Raw genomic sequence first — 22,157 nt, 5'->3', positions numbered from 1 at the left:
TTAAATTTGATCAGAGTGAAGCTAACATGGGCTTGCTGGTCCGGTAGGAAATGGAACTCAATTTTACATTTTTTTTCAACCATTTTACTGTATTAAAAATGACAGAGGTTAGAAACAAAGCTCTTATACTTTTATTGAACTGGAATTAGAAGTGACAGAAAATCATTTTGGTCCTAGTGCAGTAAATGTTATCACTAAAACATGTTCAGGGGAGATTAGGACAGTCTCTCAAGCACAAGAGACAAAAGTTCACAAAAGAAGTGATTTTGCTGTCCTTGTCTTGCAGTGTCTGTTCAGCAGATGAAAGTATTTCAGCTCTCAGGGATGCAGGACTTGAGGGGTCGGGGGAATGTGGGTACCACTCCCCTGGCAGAGCAGGGGTTGAGCCCAGGGATGGGGTTTTTTTTCTCAAATCAGATGTTGAATAATGTTTGAATCCTCAAAGCAAACGTTGAGCAAAAGCTAATGCTGGTTGGAAACAAAAGGATGGAGCTGCTCTGATGGTTCCCCTGACCTTGGGCAGGTGGTGTCACTTCTCTGGGCTCCAGAGATAAGCTGTGGCTGCCAGAGGAGGGGTAGAAAAGAGCTGGTAAAAATGAGGGGACCACTGCCAAGAGCATCCAAAGGCCCAGAGAAATTTGCAGCCCTTTCTTGCTACAAGGCACAGTGGTGTGGCTCTTTCCAGTATAGTACAGCTGTTATTTATCCCTGAGCCCATTCTCCCAGGAAAGTTTCTTCTTTCTGTGCACATTTAAAATTTTTTTTTGTCCAAGCAAACAAGTCAAATATTATGCCCTTAATCAGAATTCTGTTGTTGTTTTCTAATTAATCTGTGTCAGTAGCTTGAATGTTTGTGTTAAATCATTTTCTTCATGAAAGCTTTTAATGAGGAAACAAATTGATTGGATTTTTACGTACTGGATTCTTGCCACTAATGCCTATAGACCAGTCCTTTGTTACTCATCCTGCCTGTGAATGGGTCACTTTCTGGTTTATCCCCCATCCTTGATCTGTTTCCAAAACTTGCCAGTGCTGGTCCCTTATTAAAATGACTCAGATGTCAGACCAAGATGTGCTTGAAGTGTGAGAGATGAAGAAATCATGGAGGATTTAGGGTTTTTTTTGGCATGGCCAAATGTGGGCAGTGTGTGTTCTGCCCTCTGCAATGCTGCTGCTGTAAGGGAAGGTGTGAGATGAGGTCAATTAAGGCTGCAAAGCAAAAGGTCGTGTAAACCTCTGTCTGGAGAAAGAGCCCTGTGCTCATGGGAGGAAGTTGGGAGCCTTTGAAACTCTTGAAGGGGAGGTGGTTTGGTTAGCAAAGGAGGTTCTTGGGTGGCAGAGGATGTTGCAGGGGCCAGCGAGCATCTGCAGGACTTGTGATTCCTCTTGAAGCTTCGTGTGTGTTGACCATTCTCTGGATTCCTGGCAGCCCTTCTGGTGTAATTCTCCCATCTGTCACTTATTCATCAGGCTGGAACAAATCATTAAGAAAAGAATGTATGCTTATGTCTGTCTTTTTTTGTCTTTTGGTCTTTTAGGTATCACTTGGAATTTCTGCCCCGAGGTGAGTACGAGCCGATGGGGAAGGAGGGGTGTGATTTCTTGCTGCTATGTGCTTGGGGTTAGTGTTCTCTCTGGGCAGCAGAAGTCTGTTTCTTCTTACCCTTGAGAGCAAATAATACAAAACTGTGTGGTGCTGACATGAATGTATTGTCTTGAACAAGTGCAGGAAATTTTTCTGCAAAACTGTCTCCAGAAAAGGCTTAAAGTTCAGAAAGGGCAGTGTATTCCCATGAGCTGTTGACTTAGGAGCAAAGACTGTCGGGTAACCTTCAGCACGTTTTTGCCAGTCTCATTGCTTCACGTTAACCCGAACTTGAAATTGAATCAACCTCCAGGTGTAGACAAATGGTCGGGCTGTAAATTTTTCAGGACCGTGACCATCTCTTGTTATGTCTGTTAACAAGCTGGGGGATTCCGATGGCCACTTTGATCTACATTTCTGCAATAATGCAGGTGATGATTTAAACTTTCCAGGGTGCCTGCAGGTCACAAGACGTGTCAGTGGGTACTTCTGCATATTTGGGGCAATTGATGGAAATGTATTTGCTCAGAGCTGACCTGGAGCTCCTTTGACTCTGTATTGGATCGGTGGAACTCAGACCCTACTCCTGATTTGGGTGCAGCCAAGGCTTGTGGTTCGGTGGGTTCGTCCTTTTTCCTTAAATAACGGTCGTGATACATGAGCACAGACAGAAGGATCTGCCAGTGTTCAGACAAGATGGGAGGTGGGGCCGTAATAAAAAAATCCTTGTGAGTGTTCCAACTCAGCTAATCCTTCATTTACTCCAGGAATAAATTCCAGTATGTTACCTCCTCGATCAGGGCCCACTTCCAGCACATCCTGCCTGTCTGGCAGCACAGAAATGTCAGAAATGCAGCAGCATTGCAATTCCCACTAGAACAGTGTTATCACATTTTAATATGAGCCTCGGTGCAGCCTCGGTGCTTCTAATTGCTTTCAAACCATTGTTTTCATGCGTTTGGTTGATGAACCCAGCATCTGGCATCATTTGAGAAAGTACAACAGACAGCTGTGTTCAAAATTAAAAAAAAAGAGAGAGAGGATTAGAACACATAAAAGGGCTCAAAATTAGGTTTTTTTATTTCGAAAGTTCACACAATTTAAAGGGTGGAGGAGGGATGCTTTTGTTCTTTTGAAATACTCTTTATTCTTTTATAGAGTTGGAAGCCTAAGTAATATTAGGAAGATTGGTTTGTAGAACTGGGTGTAGATTTGTAAACGAAGTGCTTGGCTCAAATGCCTGCTACGAATTACTGTACGAGTGTTTGGGTCTTCAGGTATGTAGATATCTCCAAATGTGTCCCTATGTCACTTTGGGAACTAATATAATCTGGAAAATTTACTAAGGGAACAGGACAACTTGGGAGTGAAAGAGTGGGCTCAGACATCACCTGGAGAGCCTTTACTCCAGTTTGTGATACCTAACTGGGGGAAGGAAAGGTGATGAGAACTTGGTGCATGCTGAATGGAAAAGAGCCAGAGAATCACGCTGTGAGGCTCAGTTTTAAAGGAAAAAAAAATAAAAATCCCATGTGCCTGGACATATTGGTGAGAGGACAGCAAAACCTCATAGCCAGCATAAACTAGCTGCCTAACTGCACTGCCAGGGCATTTAAATAAGGCCGATGTGGCAAAGGAAAAGGCTGCTTCTCAGAAGGTTTGGGATTTTCTCCATAGTACATGGCCTTTCTAAAGGGGATGAACACAACTTGAGACATCTGGTAAAGGCAGTTGAGCTGCTTGATCTCAGAGCTGTGTTGAAATCCCTCTGAAGACCAAACCCTCAGTGGTTCCAGCTCCTCCCAACCTGTTGACTTCCAGTTTTGGTCAAAACTAATAGAATTGGTCTTTATCTCCCAGCAAGCAGAAACATGTATGAAACAGGTGTGTAGGTCTTGTCTTGAGGATGAGCTGGGTAGAGCAGTGTGGTTTCAGAAAGGTGTAACTGAACAGAGGGTAAGACTTGCAGGATGAGTTGCTGTGCCCAGTTCATACGCATCAAGCGATGCTGTTTACCATAGTGTGTAGCTGCAAATTATTTTTGCCTTGTTCCTTAGGTGTTCTTTGAACAGAGCCCTGGGTTGACTTGTATTTTCCTTTTGGAGGAGGGCTGACGGCCTATGTAAAGCATTTTATACACTTAATATATTTTGTGCATACATGCTCTTGCAGCAGCCTCCCCACTTTGTGGAAAGAGAGCTAAGGAAAGTTGGCAAAGAAAATCCAGGGAGGACCTGGGTTGGTGGTAGCCCTCCCCCAGGTTCCCTTCTGCAGTTTCCATCTCTTCTTGCAGTTCAGTGCAGGGGAAATGTTCTGCAACAGCTTTGGTTTAGAAGAAATGGATGGTCTGAGGGAGCAGCGCCAGGCCGTTCTGGGGTACTGCAAGGGAAAACCAAGAGGAGGGGGAAGCTGGAGGAAAGAGATGAGTATTTGGGAGGAGAATGGAGCGACAGGGAGCAATGCAAAAGGAGAGATTAAAGAAGAAAAAGGTGCATGTGTGGTGAAATTGAGAGCTGTGGGTCGGGGCTGGAAGTTTGGCTTTGCTAGAATGGGACTTTGCTCTAATTTATTGTCACTGACGCAGCGCTTCATTCTCCATTCCCAAACCCAAAAGGCATGGAAAGATGGGGAAATGCAAAAAGGCGATATGGCCACTGGTAGGAGTGAATTAGATTAAATCATTGATGTCTATCCAGTATTTTGAGATACTCAGGAGCACAAGTTGCTCAGTAATACTCTGCTGGAAGACCCAGACATTTGGAGATGGAGAAAAGGTGGCTCTGCCTTTCCAGCTGAGGGCTCCAGCCTGGGGCTGACAAAGAATTGTCCCCCTGGATCCTCCTGTGGGTACCTGGGCCTTTCTGCTGGGCAGGTGTCCCCTTAGCATGACATTAGACAGGAAACTCAACTTCCACATACTCGTTCACACTAAAAAAAACTCACGGTGGATGCAGTTGTAGGCAATGCCTTTTTACTTTATTTCGAAGAAAACAACCTCAAATAGATAAATAATAAAACCAGATTTATTTTCATTGTGCTGATAACACCCTTGTTTTTTCCATCAAAAATTAATCCCAAATGATTTCATCTGAAGTGCTGTGTGTTGTCTGAATAGTAGTGTTCCTCAAAATATTCGTAAGTAGTCAAAACATGTGAAAGAGTGAGGATTGTTGCTCCTATTTATGAAATTTAGGAAAACTGAGGCTCAACAAATGTGCTGAAGGTACCAGGGCATCTACAGGTGTGTCTAGGAATTGGGTCTGGATCTGCTGCTTCTCTTAACCCCAGAAAACATCACCTCCCTGAAGCAGGGAGGAATAAATATAAATGTATGGCAGGGAGGTGGGGCAAGAGACAAGCCGCATAAAACATGACTTAAAAATTGGGAGCCTTCATGTTTTGTAAAAGGATTAAGAAAGAACCAGTGTGGAAAGTCTTAGTAGGCCACTTATCTCATAGTATACACTATTTAGATGAAGTGTGTATCGTTTTACCTCTATCGGCACCGCTCACTGCGGAGCACGTCGTGGGTCGCCAGTTATTCTCGGGGTCGGATGCTGGAGCAGCGCACGGGGTATGCGGATACCCGAGGCACGTGCATCGTTTTCTTTCATGAACTGGCATTATACAACAGCCTCAAGTGTTAGATTTATGAAGTAGCTTTTCTACATAAAGCCTCAAATCCATCGGATTGAAGCGGAGCGGAGCTGGGTGGGAGACGGAACTGCGCGTTTCCCTAAACCGCTGCTCCCTGGTATTGCATATTTGCTTCGTGTAGTTATGACAAGTACAAGTAGCAAATCATTAAAGCAGCAAAAACACCATCTTTACTGTAAAGATCCCCTTTGAAGCCGAGGCGGAGTGTTCCTGAATTAATGGAGTGCATAGTGATTTTACTAAGTTTTATTTATAAAAAAGCCTCTTTGCGCTCATGCCAAGAGTCTCCAGCTCAGTGGTAAGCAGGGTTCACGCACAGAAACCCAGTCTGGATTTATGATGTGTTTGAAAACGCAAGGGGGAAAAATATGGGATTGACAATATTTGTAACTTATTGTTAAAATATCTATTCCATCGCCATGCGTGGAATTCCTCCACTTTATAAACATGAGTGCCAACTACAACCCTTGAAATGTCATAACACGCAGGGACAAAAAGAAAACAAAAAAACTTCTGTTAGAATGCCTTCTAAAGTCCAAGATGTGTTTGGGTGGTGCGTGCAACGGAGTTAATTAATGAAAAATAAAATATACACAAAGGCATATGTTCTTGAACTGAAAAAAAAAAAGAGAAAAGCTTTAATATCAACACTTCTGACAGCTCCCTTTATCAGCGCTGAAGCTTTGCTTCCTGCAGCTCCGAGCGTGCCGTTCTCTGCCTCTGTGTGTGTATTATATTCTGGGCAAACTAATCTGTGCAGAGACAGTATTTTTTTTTTTTTGTGTTGCAATCCCTCCTGTTTCATAGTTTTGCAAACTCTGAGCAGCTGCACAGCTTTGCTTTTACACGAACTTGTAAATTACTCTGCTACCTAAGGTATTGTGCACAAATTTTAGAGGCAAGGAACGATTATAGGAGAAAACAGAACGCTCTGCTTGGAAAAATGTCATGGGGAAGAGGCAAGTGTCTGTGCTCTGGGAAGGGCTGCATGGAGGTGTATTTGCATTTTAATTTACATATATGAATAGAAAAACTAAACGGTATGTGTAGCTTTGGAACTGTTACTATTGCATTTTGAGTGTTCAAACCAGAACTCAAGCCCCTTCCTTATCACGAAGCTTTAAAATCTTATAAAAAACCTGGGAGTCAAGGCCAGGGGCTGGAGCAGATGGTGCAGCACCCATCAGCCAGAGAGGACAAGAAAACTTGGTGGAGCACTGGAGTGTGCTGACATCCAGCCTTGTCCCAGGATGGGGCTGGGATGAAGCCTCTCAACCCAGACTGGTCCAATGAGCACCCTTGAATGCAGTTCTGTAGTGGTCAGTTATGTTTAGCTTGTTGTGAGTGCACAGTAACGAAGGGAGAGATTTTTACTCGTGATTGAAACTCGTATTGCTGTAGCACAACGAAATACAAATGGCCTTTTCCGCATTTCTTGAAAACATGAGTCACTTTTTTCCTTTTTGAGTGTGTTCGCTGCATGAAAGGAGGGGAGGAGAAGAGAAAAGCCTCCAGAAATAAACATGTCATTTGATTTTTAAAAAAAAATAGAGTTTATTGTTATTGGTCTTTACTTGGAGCCAACAAATTAAGAACTTGCAGAATTTATAATGGGATTGAAAGACCAGGTAACAGCAAACTAGCAATTTGGCTGGGTTACTCTGCAGTTAACGTCAAAACTTTCATGACCTTTATAGAGAAGAAGTAGGTTAATGAGGAGGGCTTTTGAACCCTTTTAAAACCAGCCCATTGATTTAAAACTTCTTACAAACTTGAGGAAAGCTTCCTGGTTTGGATTACTAGGTGCTGCTTGGAGATCTTTACTTCATTAATCAAAGTGTTCAAGTTACTGAGTCCCCTGTAGTCCTTTGAAACCCATCCTGATTGTAACACCTTGGGGCAGAGCTTGCCCTCTTGGCTCACATTTAGCAGTGTCCTGTGCTTCCCTCCCCAGGGAAGTTCAGAGCATGCCAGACTCTTAAGAATAGAGCAATGCACCATAAAGAGGAAGGTATAAAAATGTCAGTAAAGATGCTAAATATACAGCAGTTTGGGGAGCCCCAGTAAGTTAAATATTAACAAGTTCTATTGCTCTCACTTTGGTCAGTTAATAAAATACTCTTAATTATTAGATTGCCTAAATTGCCTGATGTGCAGCTTTGGAGATAGAACCTTCTCAAATGAACCCTCTGTGTTTTCTGAACTTGTTTGCATAATAGGAATGTGCTGCAGCTTTCTTTATAAAAAGAAATCTCAGGGGTTATTGTAACGTGCTTAGATGAACACGCAGCCCAAGTGTTGCTCTCTGCTCATGCAGAACAGAAGAACGTTCAAGAAATTGCCCAACTGGGGATAGAGCACGAGAGTGTTTGCATATACCATCACCTGAGCTTCTCACAGTGGGTAACAGACTCTCCTGTTCCACAAAAATGGGGGAAAAAGGTTGAAAATTTTCTATTTTGGCCATTAAGACGTTTTGGAGCCCTTGGGAAAAGCAATGCCCTGTTGGATACCTTTGAGCTTTGCTGGGGAGTGGGGAGATCGGTGCCCTTGCTCAGCAGGAGCAGTTTGGGAGTGCTGCTCTGGGTCTCCATTCCTGAGTCCTTCAAACCTTCAGCTGGTTCAAATCTGGAGTTTTGAGTCTCTCTCCCCTTTCCCTACAACAGCTTCTGTGTTGCTTTGGTTTGTAGCACAAACCCCATCCAAATCATCTACAAAGGAGTAATTCTGCCCTTTAGTCAGGCTCCATCCTGAAACACGACTGTAAAATCATCCTTTGCGTTGTCCTAAACACCTCATGGGCATCTCTTCCAGTCCCTAGAGTGCCTGTGGCTTTGCATTCACTGGCTGTACTTATTTTTTTTCTTAGCAGTGGAAAATTGCTGCAGATACGGGCAAGACAGCCTCCTTGTGTCTTGTCACTGGAATACGCTCGCTAACTCCAGCTCCCTCGTGGGTTAGTCCTGTTTATTCCTCGTTTGCTTGGAAGGGTTTGGGTTAAGAAAACACGCTGAACCTCCTGACACTGCGATGGATGTTGCTCAAAACTGTTTGGCCTGTAGTCTCCTCTTTGGTGCTGATGATGCTGATGTCTTTTTTAGATCCCAGACTGTATTTGCAGAACCCTTTGTTAACTATTGCACGGCACAGGCGTGGGGTCTGGCTTCACAAACGCTGTTTTGCTGGGCTCCTAGCAGGGCTGGTACCCCAGCTGATGAACCAAAGTGCAGATTTGTGATCCTCCTCTGCCTCAGTATCCCCATCCTTTAAAAGAAGACCCTCTCTTCAAAGAGGCTCAGGAGGAATAATTTATTAGCAGGCAGCAACACAAACTGTTGGTAGCTTTAGGCTGGTTTTGCTCACATTGGAGGGGCTTTGTACTTCACTGATGTGTTACTGGGTCATAAAAGAAAGAATAAATCTTGTTTACTTGTTTACATCCCGTGGGAATCTGCTGCTGTGCTGGGTTTCAGGCTTGTTTCTAGCAAGACCGAAATGTGCTGTGCTGCTGTCAGGCAGCTGGTCTGTGTAGCTGCTGCCCACTTGAGAGGCAGAATGTGCTGTGCCTGTGCTGAAAGGGTGCCAGGGACTGGGAGAGAGGAGCTGGAGGGAGGAAAGTGGAGGGGGAGGGAGGGGGAAGAGCGAACACAGTGAGAAAAGGAAGAGAAAACTGGAGAGGAGAGCCCAGTTGGGAATGATACGAGGGGTTGGTAAGGAGAGTAGAAAATACAGAGTGATGGGAGAGATGCAGCGTGAGCTCAGCAGCTTCTTTGTGGGCTTGGGAGGGCGTCGAGGCCCCCCAACCTCATCAGCTAGTTGGATTCATGAGGACTTTTGCAGTTTTACAGAGCAGCTCTGCCCAAGTTATCTTTTGGGCAAGGCCTCCAAGCTGCAAACTTCTTGGGTGTCATTTGTGGGGTGGCCCTTGGGGTGTGGGGGTAGGACTTGGGTTTTTTATTGCTGTTGCTGCCTTTTTTTTTTTTTCCCCCTTTTAGAAATAAACCTATAATCACTTGTGGGAAGGCTTTGGTTTGAATATCTGCATATCAGATTAAAGATCTATGAAAGAATAACTTCCAGGTTATTTACTGTTTTGTATAATGGTGAAGTTTCTTTGCCATGTGACAGGGAAAGAAAATAATTTCAGCCCAGCCTGCTTTGAGCTTCTCAGCCTCCTTTAGCTTTATTCTCTCAAAGCTGAGAGTTGCAAAACTTGAATTCCTTTCGGTGTAACAAAATACTTGGACCTGTTGTAGGGCTTTGATTCCCCTCCGACAATAGGACTGTAGGTTTTGCCCCCCAGAAAGCTGCTATTTTCCTCAGTCCGTGCTTTAGGAAGTCTATATTGTTGCTTTGCCCGGCTCCTGCATGATGGATTTTATTGCTCCAGGGCAGTTTGTTGCCGTTCCCTGCCCCAGCAGCGGGTTTAGGGCCGGGCTGGGGGCAGCGGGGCCGGTTTCTGCATCCCCCGGCTGATGCTGCGCGCTGCAGCCCGACCTGGTGGGCGCAGGGGATCATTGCACCCCCGCAACCCGCCACCAGCAGCCCCAGCACCGCAGCAACCCGGCCTTCTGCAAAAGAGCTTTGCACTTCGGGTGGGTTTTTTACCAGAAGTGGCGTTTTTAGTAGACCATTAATTTGCTTGACTAGGTGTAATTAGCAAAAAGCGGGTACTGAGCGAACGGAATTAGGCTTGGACTGGATTCACTTGTCAGCCAGCCAAGACCTGTTTGGGTCGGCGTTTCTAAAACAATGATAAATCTGCTCCTCCTGTGTGCGAGGACGTCCCTCGCTTCGCTTTTGACCCTCTTGCCACGAGCCAGACCTGTCCTGCTGATAAAACACAGCCTAAGCAGAGATGGGTCCTGCTCTCACCGTGGCCTTATTTGCCTCCTGAGCCAGGGACAAAGTTATTTTCCTTCTGTGCATGATCTCCAGATCCAAGAAAATATTTATTAAGCGGGATAAACGCTTTGAGATCTGTAGAGAAAGAAATTTCTCGTGTAATTTGTTAATAATACCACCGTTGTTGGTACAGCCCAGGGAGGGGAGGATGGACATGCATGCATGTCAGTGCTGTGCGATAGAAAACGCGGGATTTTTCGGGGAAATGTGATATTACCCGGGCACTGGCACTATAAGGAAATCAACAATCTGTGTGAAGAAGGCGCAGAAAATCTGCATCCGCCAAAACTTCAGCTATTCACATATTAATCACAGGGGCTAACCACACAGATCCAAATGGGTGCTTAGGAGCCGATGAAGCCTTTAAGGCATTGAAAAAAGAAACATCATACATTTTCTAGCACATAAATGTGCTTAAAAAGGTATATAATTTATAATAGCAATGTTGACAGAGCTTTAACTACATTACAAAAGCTAAACTATAATATATTTACAAGTGAGCAGTACTTACTGTGTGGGTGCGCCTCTGTTGATGTGTTTCCATGTGATTCTCCATAATTTCAGCAAGTGATTGTAGTAAGGGATATTAAACCATAGTATTGATAATACTTTTACAGCTCTGCTTTGGGAAATGCATTACTGCTAAATTAGTCCCTGAAAATCGAGAGATATTAACACTGCCGAGCATGAAGGCAGATGGGATTTGGATCAGAGACCTTTATTTGTGGTATGATACTAAGGAGTCATTACTTTAAAGCAGGAACTTCGTTTCCTTGAATATTAACTCGAGTTGGGGATTTTACTTCCGCTTTGGCATGACCGAGTTTATCATAAAAGCGTAAATGGAACTCGCTCGGTATTGATTTTTCTTATGCTCTAAAAAGATGCTTAATGAAACTCCAGGTACCCAGATAAAGACCTTCCCTGAATGCAAAGTAAGCTTAATTGCAGTTCTCTTAACAAGCTACTGGAGATAATTTTTTTTTCCCCACTACAAAGCCCTTTCACCTATTTAGATTGTTTCTCTTCCTGTGTGTGCCAGGATGCATTAATTCACCTTTTTTTTTTTTCCTCTTTCCTTCCTTCCCCCCCCATGAGAGGCAAACTGCAGCTTGAAGAAAGGAAAACTTCTTTGCTAGTTCACATGTGGAAAAAAATTCAGTCTTGAGGAACTTGATTTTTGAGTTCTCAGTAACGAGTTTTGATCTTAAAAGAGAGTAACTGTCCCTCTCCCACAGAAGGGGAGATGGGCATGGAGGTATTTTCTGACACTGCACGACAAAATTGTAGCAAAACCAGAACCTAAACTGAGATTTTTCTAACATTTGTCCTAATATCTGTCATCTGCCAGATCCTGCAACCATGCCAGAGCAGAGGTAGGACTTCTGATTTTTACCCTCCAGTGTTGCACGTCCCAAAGTGAATGGGAGGGGAAGGTTCAGGTTATTCCCTTCCCCACAGAGAGCCCGTTCGTGCTGTCGAGGTTGTGCAGAGGGAAGCACCAGTGTGTTCCCTGATTGTAGTCACTCTTTCTCCAGTAGGTCCTGCTCACTTGGAGCCCTGTTAATGCTTCATTGGGTTCTTTTCATTCTCCTCTTGCTAATTTTTCCCTCCTCTGATGCCAGGGGTCTGGCAGAGGCTGGTCCTGCAGGGACCTGGTGCCACTGCTGTGACCTGCCTGGCGCTGCTGTCCCCCCCCTTCTGCTGGGGACACCCCTGTCACCAGAGACACAATCTGTCCCCTCTGCAACGTGCTTGGAGTTGATGTGTATGAAGTGTGATGCCTGTGTTAATGACACGGAACGCCTTCGAGCCCCTCTCTCTGCTGCCGTGCGAGAAACTTTCTGCAGAAAATGTCAAACAGCTAAAAGATGGCATATATCCTTTCATTTTTATTTTTTATTTCCTGTACCACAACCATCAGGAAGCAAGAAAGGCGGGTATCCAGCACGCTTGGGAGCAGCCAAACAGTGGCAGGGGAGCCCCTGGATGAGGTGTAAGCCCAAGAAGCCTCTTGCTCTTTCCCTTAGAGTCAATCTTGCTTTTGTTCGTGCTCCAAAGAGCGATAAGTTGGGGAATTTTGCTGAGGATTTGAGTAGGAAGATAGAGCAGCTTTGCGTCAGGTGCAGAGTAATTATTTGCTGGGGTTCTGTGCTATTTGGTTTTTATTCCCTGTGTTTTCATTAAAAGCTAATGAGTTTTTTCTTCATTCAGAACAATAGCTTGGCCCCTGACAAGTTGTTGGTTATTTTTTCTGCTTGGACTCAACTAGCTGTTGCTGCTCCATAAACTTTATGGAGAAGTGGATTAAAGCACAAGAAGTTCTCGTAATGCAAATCCAAATGGAAAGGCAATAGGATTTGTTTTAAGTAGCTCTGTCTGCAGAGTTTTTGTTGATTATTTTTTTTTTTTGGTTATGGAAGCTCTAAGCAGTGTTTGAAATTATTCCTAATACTAAACCAAACAAAATGCCTTTGTTTGTATTGATTTGTGTTGCAGCAGCTCCTGCAATTTGGAGTCCTGCTGTGCTTGGCAGGATGGATGTACGTACGTGCTGCAGCCTGGGTGTGCTGGAGTGGGATACGGTCGCTTCCATGACCACGTGAAGCCCCAGTTTCCACTCCGGCGTGGGGACAGCAAGAAAGAGCACCTTTGTGGTGACAACCCCCCGTATGGTTATTTCATGCCTGGAAATTCTCCTGCCAAAACAGAGACCTGTGCCTTGATTCTTCCTCCTGGCTGATGTGTGCACCAGTTTCTCCCGTCGTTGGGAGCCAGCGACTTATCCTTGCGAGTAACTTTCCTGATGGAGCCCTTGTTCTGGTTCCAAACGGTTTCCTGCCTCCCCGGCGCGGCGGCTGCACCGTGCCGCGCCGCCTCCTGCGAGGCAGCAACCAGGAGCAGTTTGCTCGTTATGGCAATAATCCTGCACCTGTATCTCGTTAGAAGGGACCACCTGTTACCGCGGGCTGGGTTTGAAAAGCCGGGTTTAATACCGTGCAGTTTGGTTGGGAGAAAATGTGAGAAAATGTTCTTTTTTTTTTTTTTTTTTTTAAGGGGCTGAACAGGCTTATGGAAACCGCCTGGCATCGCTGGCATCTTCCCATCGCTGCAGCGCAGCTCGGAGGAAGGCTCCTCGTTAGAAAGAACGTTGTGTTTTCCTGCAAGACCCAGTCACTATTTTTTTTTTTTTTTTTTTTCGGGAGGATCTCAAAGTGCTGCAGTAAAACAGGGAAGAAACATTCCCCTTGTCACACACAACTGAGCAAAGCACTGAAACCACTTCCCCAAGGTCAGGCGGGCACTGGTGTGCTCAGGGATGCGCTCCGCTTCCCCGAGTCTGGCCAGCGGAGCGGCGGATTTCGGTCTCTGCTTTTTAACCCCTAATTGTGTTTTTTTTTTTTTTTTTTTTCTCGTGGAGGTGCATGCATGAATTTCAGTTTGTAGCGTAGAGGAACGTGCTTTGCTTACTCTTCGTGACTGAGTAGCCGTCTGTGGATGGGAGATGAGTGAGGTACCACCTCTGCTGTCTGATCCCACAGGAGGGGATCCGGGGCCAGGGATATGCAGCTTTCTTCTTGGCATGGGAAATCAGCAACGCACCTTCCAAAAGGAGAAAAGTTATTTTACAAATTTCCTTTTTCCATGTGTTGGGATGGCTGCTGGAAGCAAGTGAGCGTAGAGCTGGGAAAAGATTTGATTTTCCCCTTTTAGGAAAGTTGTAGTGGCTTAAAGGGTGGACTGCAGGGACCCCTCTGTGCTGTCACTGACCCCCCATAGGTCTTTGGTAAACCTCAAAGTCAAATCTTCAATCGTTTTTTCCAGATCTTTGAGCTTATAATATCAGCAAGGCTCTCACGGGGTCTGGCACCCAGTGTGATTTGGTTTTTAAGGAACTGATCTCTGGGAGGCCAATCTTGTCCCCGTTACGTTCTTCACAGCCAGGTTTGTTCCTTTTGGTGAAGAACTGGAGTTTCCTTGAGAACGTGCCCTTGGACACAGGAGCCTGGGGTCTCCGAGAGCTTCACGCTCAGAGCAAGCAAGGGAAGGTTGCAACCTGGGATGCTGAAAATAAAACGCATCCGAAATATTGTCGCGTCTTTCTAGAGCTGGAGACTCGGTGGCGTCTGCGCTGTGTTTGTTGGTGGGAGGAAGAGCGTTGCAACCCTCCATCCCAGGTCCTGGTACCCTTTCATCAGTGCTTGATGTAAACCGTGGGGCGCAGCTGCTCTGTTTGCTGAGATAAAACTTGTTTTTTGTGTTTGAGCACAATTAACATCAGCTGAAAACTCACCTTTCTTGCTGTTTGTGGTGTGTTGAATGAGTAAGCAGCTGTCTTTACCTCTGTTATCAGCAGCCTGGGCTGTGTGTATTCAGGAAACATTAAGGCAAAAGCTTGAAAGACCACTTTTTTTGCTTTGTTTAGGGTGAGGAGTGTTTTCTTCTCCAGGTAGGCTAGCTGCGCGCCGTTTATATGAAAATTTGATATTAACAGCTGTCACTGTAGTATCTGCTGCATAAAATCCAATCCCAGTAGCAAATTCCCTGGCAAAATGTCTGCTTACAGAAAAAATTCAGTGCAGCATCAAGTACGGGGAGGTAAGAGCTCCTGCCTCCACACCGACACACCGCTTTGCTAATTTGTACGTGACTGCCGGTCACAGCGAGTCAATCTTCCCCACCCCCCCCCCCCCCACTCTTCAGTTAAGGATCTCCAAGCTTTTTCCTACAATATAGGAAGATTCTTCATTCTAGTGAAGCAGGTAGCATAGTCCCCCATTTTACAGATGGGTGATTGATGCAGAGGTCACGTACTGAGGGCAAGAACGAGGAATTGGACATAGCTCTGGTATTTTGGCCCCAGGACTGGTATTTCCAGCCTCCTCCTTGTGTGCCCTCCAGGTGTGAAGTCTGTACATATCCAGCGTGAGTGTTCTTGCAGTTGGAATGTGCTGCCTTGGCCCAAAGTGATGAATCTGGCCTTAAACCCACAAAAGTGGTGTTTGTTTTTGTAGAGAACTTCAGTGGAAGGTGGGAACCAGGAGGAAACATGTCTCACAGTGTAGGCAATAAGACTTGGGTTTAGAAATGTGTCCTCTTCACTAAAATCAGGCTCTCCTTCTCTTTCTAGGAGAGGATCAGCATGATGCTGGTTTTGGACAGGACAGCTCTGATGAAAATCAGAGCTGGAGTTTGGCCCCTTCCATGATATCTGATGCTTCACTTCCGTCAGACTTCCAGGATGATGGTAAGTCACTGATGCTTTTTGAAGTCCTTGCGTGAAGAAGATAAAGGCAAGTGTAATCTAGTATGACTTCTTTGTTGTCTTTCATCCATCTTGTAATCCAGGAGGTGTTTTTTGGGGTTTTCTTTGTTGACTGGTACCTGTTTTGTCAATAACTGTAAAATGTTGAGGCAATTCTGAATTGAATTTAGTATGGCTGGAGTTAAATGTGTTTCTTGATCATCTTGGTGCAAGCTGGAGTTGGTGGTTCTATTTTGGTTGGACAGCCGTGATGGAAAAAAGCAGAATTTGACTTGGTGGCTCGCGTTTCCCAAAGTCAATGTGTGATTTTTGAGTGTGTTCCTTCTTGGGTGCTCAGCCTCACACTTCAAAGACTGTCTTCTCAAACCTTGTCTCCCCCCACCCTTTGAAAATTAGACCTATTGAAATTGCCTTGCTTTGGAGGGCTTTTTTGGGGACCTTGAAGTGTTGGGGAATTTGGGACTCCTCCTTCCCATGAGTGTAGAAGCCCTCCCAGCTGAGCGGTGAATGGGAGGTGGCATCCAAGGGCACTTTCCAAAGCATTAAATATCAGATGGGGGTTTTCTGGACAAAGAGTTGCTGTGATGCTCATGTGTGCTTGTGAGGGGTGGTTTAGGAGTGATGGGTTTGCGATGTGCTGTTGGAATTGAAGCCTACAGAGCTGAGATTGTTCTGAACTTCTCAGGGGTTATCTCTGGGCCCTAGCGAAGGCTCGAGTGCTTTGATCTTGGATTCTCAATCTCCCTCTTCCCACAGATCTTGTTTCCTCCTCCTCTTTCACTTCCCTTGCACTTTTCCCCCATGCTTTCTTACCCCCCTGCCTTGTCCTTCCTCTTTCATTTTCTCTGCTTCCATCCCTCCTCTTCTCTTTCTCTGCTCAATGTACTCTTTCATGTCGACCCTCGTTAGTTGGTAGCCATCAGTCAAAAATACCAAGAAATGAGGATTTCTTTAGGACGAGGCCATAAGAGCTGGTGGGCACCAACATTGGCTTCTCTGCGCAGCGCAAATCACTGGGTGTATCTGCTGGACGTGTTGATTCGTGCTATAAAACAAATGGCTTCGTTTAGACTGATTAGAGACAAGGTTGGCCTGATAGCTGGTGATGGCAGCAGGAGGAGAGGTGTGGAGCTGGGGATTGGTGGTTTTAAATAATCCGTGTGCTCAGACACGATGCACTTACGCGGCGCGCGGCTGGAGAACGTGTGACAAGGATAATGGATGTTGGCCTAAATGGGACATGAAAGGGTGGTGAAGTCCTCAAGCTTGGCCTCGTCAGGCGAGCGATGTCTTTATGAAGTCTAGGGTTTCTCCTGGCGTGTTTATTAAGCTTGTCTAAGGAGGTATTTGCTTTGCTAACTTTGAGTGGTGGTTTTTGGCAGCTCGAAGGGGCAGAGTTTGACATAACACTTGCAAGGTATGCAAACACTTGGCACCACTGGAAGTTTTCAGACGCAGATGAAATGCCCGGCTCGATGGAAGGATGCCCAAATGGGTGAACGGCGAGGAGATTGATAACACAGAAAAATTACACACTACAAAAAGGAAGGGGGGGGATGTTGGCTCGGAGAGCAGTTACATTAAAATGAGGTGTTAGTTCTTGGAAGCTGGTAAGAGCTGAATAACAGCAAATCACCAGCTTGACTTTGTGTGTGCTCGTTCTGGATGAAAGCTGAGCAATTTCAGCTGATTAGATGCAGGCTGTTGGTAGTCTGAAACAGTGATATCAAAGGGAAAAAAGCTGGATGCAGGATTTTGGAACCTTTTCCTTGCCCTGCCGTGGTTTGTAGGGGCATCATCAGAATTAATTTTTCTAGATACCTGCCAGTGGGATGGATATGGATTGAGGCTGTGATTTCCCTTTGGTTTTTCAATTTCTGTGATGACTTACTATCAGATTTTTTTGTTTACTTGTTGCTTTTTTTTTCCTCATTTTCTTTGCTTACTTTTTTCGCTATAGAAGGTAAAAGCACAATGATTTTTTTTTTTTTTAATAGAAGGCACAATGACTCTTTTCTTAATGAATATGAACTCGGTCACCTGAGTTTAAATCATTACTTTTGTGGAGTAGATTAAGCTAAAGGGTATGTCAAAGAGCTTTGGTTTCTGAATTAGAACATCCTGGTGGGAAAAGTAGAAAGTTTTAAGATTGCATGAACTGATTTTTGTTTTTTTTCAGTTTGCCTTGGCTTTTCCAAGCGGACACGCTTCACTCTTACTGTGCCCCTTTCTGTTTCTGCACTCCCTTGTCCCTTTAGCCAGCAAGGTCCCCGGAGCAGGCACCCTGCCCCTGTGTGCTGGTACGGAGCCTGGGCCACCACGGACCCTGGGGCTGCTGCCATGGGATGGATGAGTGACCGAGAGCTGCTCCTTTCAGGCAGCACAGGTGGCTGATGCATGGGGGTAATCCATCTAGCCATGGCCAGGAGAATAAATTGGCCAGTTGTAGGAACATACTTATCATTCCTGTGGCTTTTTTCCATCCCTTCTTAGCCTGTTTTGCAACAACAAGAGGTGATGTCCTCAGGTGCAAGCCCACAGCCCTGTTAAAGGCTGCTGTCTCCCGCCTTCCTGAATTTCCCAACTTTATTAATTCAAGGTTTTAATGGAAGCAGGTCTCTGTGCTGGGGTGATGCTTACCTCTGCCTTTCCTTGCTGTGAAAAATGGGGGAGTTGGGGGCAGAGGAATGCCACTGCTGTTCGTTTTGAACAGATTCTTCCTCACTTGCTCTGAAACTTCTCGTGGGAATCAGAGAGAACCTTCCAAGTTGTCTCTGGAGGGAGCACGAGGGATGGAACGAGTTGGGGATGACTTTACTCAATGAGGCATGGCCCAGCTCTATAGGATCGTCCCTAATGAGTGATTAAGAAGCTAATGTTTGTGCAGTGCTGGGAGGCTGGGAAGCACTGCGGAAGCACTAAGTACTGTTACAATGATCAGTATTTCTTAGGAGACACTTCCCATGTAATGTACTCTGCTCAGACCACTTGAAGACTTTTCAAAAATGTTTTGTCTTTTAATCTGGCAGATCATTTGATTTGCCAGTGTTTGGTCATTCAGTTTTACTGAAGCACGAGGTAGATACCAAAGCATCCTGAGGGGAAGGAGTTGTGCATCTTTAATATTTAGCGCTTCCAGATATCACTTTATCAGTTGGGGTTTCCCCGTGGCTCCTTAGCGGTGCTTCTGCCATCACTGCAGAGCATCTCATCTCTTGCTGGAGGGATGCTGAGCCAGGATCCAAATGATTCACTGGGTGTCACAGCGAGATCCCAGGGAGCTGAGGGGGTGAGGGCCACCGCGGCTTCTGCCCCCGCGCCCGGCTATCGGCTGTACTGCCGTGTCACAACGACGGAAGAGACAATATATTTTCTTTTATATTACACAAGTATCTGTTAGCACGTGGAAGGGAGCATAACTCACGGTGACAGGAATGTACTTTACGGGTTCTGTTAGGCATGATCTCCAGGGTAAGAAATCTTGCCTCTGACTTCCAAGATTTTTTTCCATCATATCAGCAGAGAACTTTGCCCGGACATAGAGCTCATTCACTTCTGTGTTGTGGTATTTTTTTTTTTTCTTATATGTAAGTTTTGAGTAGCTCAAAATCAAATCCTTCAGTGAAATTTCCCTTTGCTTTATAAAAATGTGCCAAAAATGGCTTTTATCTTAGAAGGCGTGGAGGGTGGTAGATGAGATGGTGCTTCACTGTGCACCAGTGGCTTGGGGACAACACATACAAATGCAACATGATGCTAAAGGTTTTGAGGGGGTTAGAAACTGCAAAGAGGTGGTACGTCGTTACCCATCCCTAGGCACTTCTCAAACCCGTTTGCGTCCTGGAGAAGACCCTGTTTGCTCACGTTTGGCTTTCTAGCACATAGAAACGGGTCAGGAAACAGGAAAACACCAAAGCGAGTTTTGTACATAACTTCAGAACCAAGATGCTGGCGGGCAGCTTGCAAAGCCAGGGGAGAAGCCTGCCAACTTCTTCTGGAAGTTTCTTGCCAGGTCCGTGGCAGCCTCCAGCTGCCCGCGGCACGCGGCTGACCGGAGCCCTCTCTTGCGGGATGCACCGTTTTCCCTCTTGGAGCACCAAACGCTTTCTCCCTGGAGCACGTAGTGTTCTCAACCCACACGTGCTTCCCTGCTTTTGGGTACTCCATGCAGCTACAAGTCCAGCCGCTGCTTTTACTCCCCCCATTCCGCTCACACGCGTCTAATCGCTACGGAATCGCTTCCGACGGCGGGAATTGGCTGCTTTACCCAAACCCAGCCCGCAGGAGTGTTTCCAGCGGCACCTGGAGGAGGTGGGGATGCGGGTGGGTGCGCAGCCCTGCTCGGGCAACGGTGGGTGCGGGGGGGGGCGTGGCTTAGCGCGGAGGGGGCGGGGCTTAGCGCCCGGGGGCGGGGCTTAGCGCCGGGCGGGGCGCGGCGGCAGCGGAGTTCTGCAGCGCCCCCGTGTGGCGCCGGGCGGCGCCGCTGCCGCGGGGCTGCGCGGCCGGAATGTCGCTTTTTTTTTGTTACTTCTATTAAAAAAAAAAAAAAAAGAAAAACCCCAAATCAACCAGCAAACAAAACATCGTGGCCCCCCCGTCGTCGTCCCCCCCCCCCCCATCCTCCAAACCAGGTGTTTCTGCGGATTTCTTCTTCCCGCTGCGGGAACTCTGACGGCTCAGCGTGAGCTTGAATTAAGCTCTTGCCTCGATTCAGGAATACCAAATCTCTGCTTTTCCAAAGCAAAAGTGGAAATTGCTGTTTTCTTTCCCCATGGCAGCCTGATGCCTGCTGCGCTGGGATAAACTGGCGGTGAGGCACTAGGTGAGCAGTGCAGGGGAGGGCAGCCTGGCCTGGGGCTCTCAGCCTGCGCTGGGGCCCAAAGGAGCTGCTTGCACAAATGCTGCTGAATTTCGGGTGTAAAAAGAGAGTGTGTGAAATAAAACGCAGACTAAGAACATGTTTCAGAAATGCTGAGTACCCACGAGTTCGAGAGTCTGTATAGATCAAACCCTGAATGTCTGCAGATGGGTGGAAATGCCTCGTATGCTGCAGCTGAAAGCTTTAAATTTTTCTTTTCAAATACCATTAGAAGCAATTATCTCTGCCTCCCTGATGGCCAGAAATATCTTTTGCTGCTTTTGACCTGGTTATTACAAACTTGCTGCTGACGTCCTTTTGAGCCTTATGAAACAGCGTAGGAAGCGTTCAGGGGATGGGTTTGTGACAAGTGCCATGGCTGCTGAAGGTTTCTCCTGGCTCCTTTCCTTTCTGATCCCGGGCATCATCCAAACGAGCCCAGGGAGCGAGAGGTTAAAACCCAGAGAAGTTATTTCTCCTGATTCCTTACCAGGGCTTCGAGCAGGTTTGACCAGTTCAATGGGAGTTTTGCCAAGGGGAGGAGAAACGGGCACGGATCCTTGTATAAGGGAACAACATGTTTTCTAAAAAATGTCTACTTATACTGTGTGACAGTTTGTAAAGAAATCAGAGTCCCTCAAAGCTACAGAGCTCACGTTCTTTGATTTATCGTTTTCTGAATGGAAATGCACCAGAACATTAGCGCTTTCAAGCCCGGTGTGATAATGTCTCTGGCATTGTGCAAATAAGTTCCTGGAATGGTACTCTGGCTGGTCGAAAGGTTTGGCTATATTTCATACAGAGCAACTCAATTCACCTCTATATTAAGGATTATTTGTTCGGGGTGGAGAGGAGGAGGGTGGGTTGCTTCCAGACTGCCAGAAACAGATGCATAAATTATATAGGAGAGCACAGAGCTTTGTAGCAAACAAGCAACAGTGAGAGTAATTTTATCGAGATTTTCAGCTTTCATTTAAGGCAAACAGGGGGGAAAAAAACCCCAAACCCATCCCAAAGGGGCTTCGTGTTTCCATTTGGGATTTTACAGCTGCAGCAAATTGTAGGACAAATAATTGCTGCAGAAATCCGATGTGACTTGTGACCACAGCTTCCATCAGCTGGGCACGTCGAGCTGCAGGTGCTGGTCCGGAGGGTGGCAGCCTGAGCCCGCGGGGTCGTGGGTGCCCATTTGGAGCCCAAAGTTGTTTTTCCTTGAGTGGAGATGTTTAGAAGACGGTCTGAGAGGCCGTTCTTGTGCTAAGGATGTGTGGACGAGTGGGCAACTGCAAGTGTCTCCTTGCTTTGTCTGATCCCCCCCCTTACCTTGCCCTGCACCCCGTAAAAGCAGCTCTTCTTTATAAAGTGGGGAAACGTAACACATCGGCGCGACCGGAGCGCCAGTCCCAGCTGATGCTCAGCCCCGTGGGGGCCTGGTGGCCTGGATCTCTTAGGGAGGAGCCTGTCTGATGGTTCCTTAGCGCTTTTTTGGGATAAAATCCTGACACGATCCAGATTGGGCCCCGAAATGTTTTGGTCCAGCCTATCCCTTAAGCTCCCACACCTACAGGTGATGCGATCTCCTGGTGGTTCTTTGCGATCGAGGACCGTCAGCCTCACGATTCAAACGCTGCCGTTGAAAACATCAGTTGCTTTTACACAAAATAACGTGTTTGTGATTCGGGCTTCGGGTGTTGAGCGCCTCGGTTTGTGGTTTGGAAAAGGGGGTTTCTGCCCAACCACTGGGATGTTTGTTTGGTTTTTAAGCTGAGATTCTCGAGCAATTCCTTGATTGCAAGAGCTCTTAAGGAAAACAAAAATGTTATGATACATGTGGTGTAAAAATCTCGGCGGTTCGACGGGGCCCCGGACAGGAGTTATAATTCAAA

General features: G+C 46.1%; 1 protein-coding gene across 3 annotated transcripts in view; it reads left to right on the top strand.

Moving 5' to 3' along the window:
- SKAP1 (src kinase associated phosphoprotein 1) overlaps positions 1–22,157 on the top strand; it is a 150,483-nt gene that overhangs the window by 15,406 nt on the left and 112,920 nt on the right. For all 3 annotated transcript variants that reach the window (XM_086626536.1, XM_086626537.1, XM_086626538.1), the window contains exons 3-4: positions 1,539–1,564; positions 15,279–15,395. In XM_086626536.1, coding sequence (XP_086482662.1) covers positions 1,539–1,564; positions 15,279–15,395 — 143 coding nt within the window. The remainder of the gene's footprint in view (positions 1–1,538; positions 1,565–15,278; positions 15,396–22,157) is intronic.

Source organism: Tauraco erythrolophus, chromosome 25, assembly GCF_009769465.1.
Source record: "Tauraco erythrolophus isolate bTauEry1 chromosome 25, bTauEry1.pri, whole genome shotgun sequence".
NCBI lineage: Eukaryota > Metazoa > Chordata > Aves > Musophagiformes > Musophagidae > Tauraco > Tauraco erythrolophus.
Note: the sequence above shows the minus strand (reverse complement) of the source record. Positions and strands in the feature narration are given on the sequence as shown.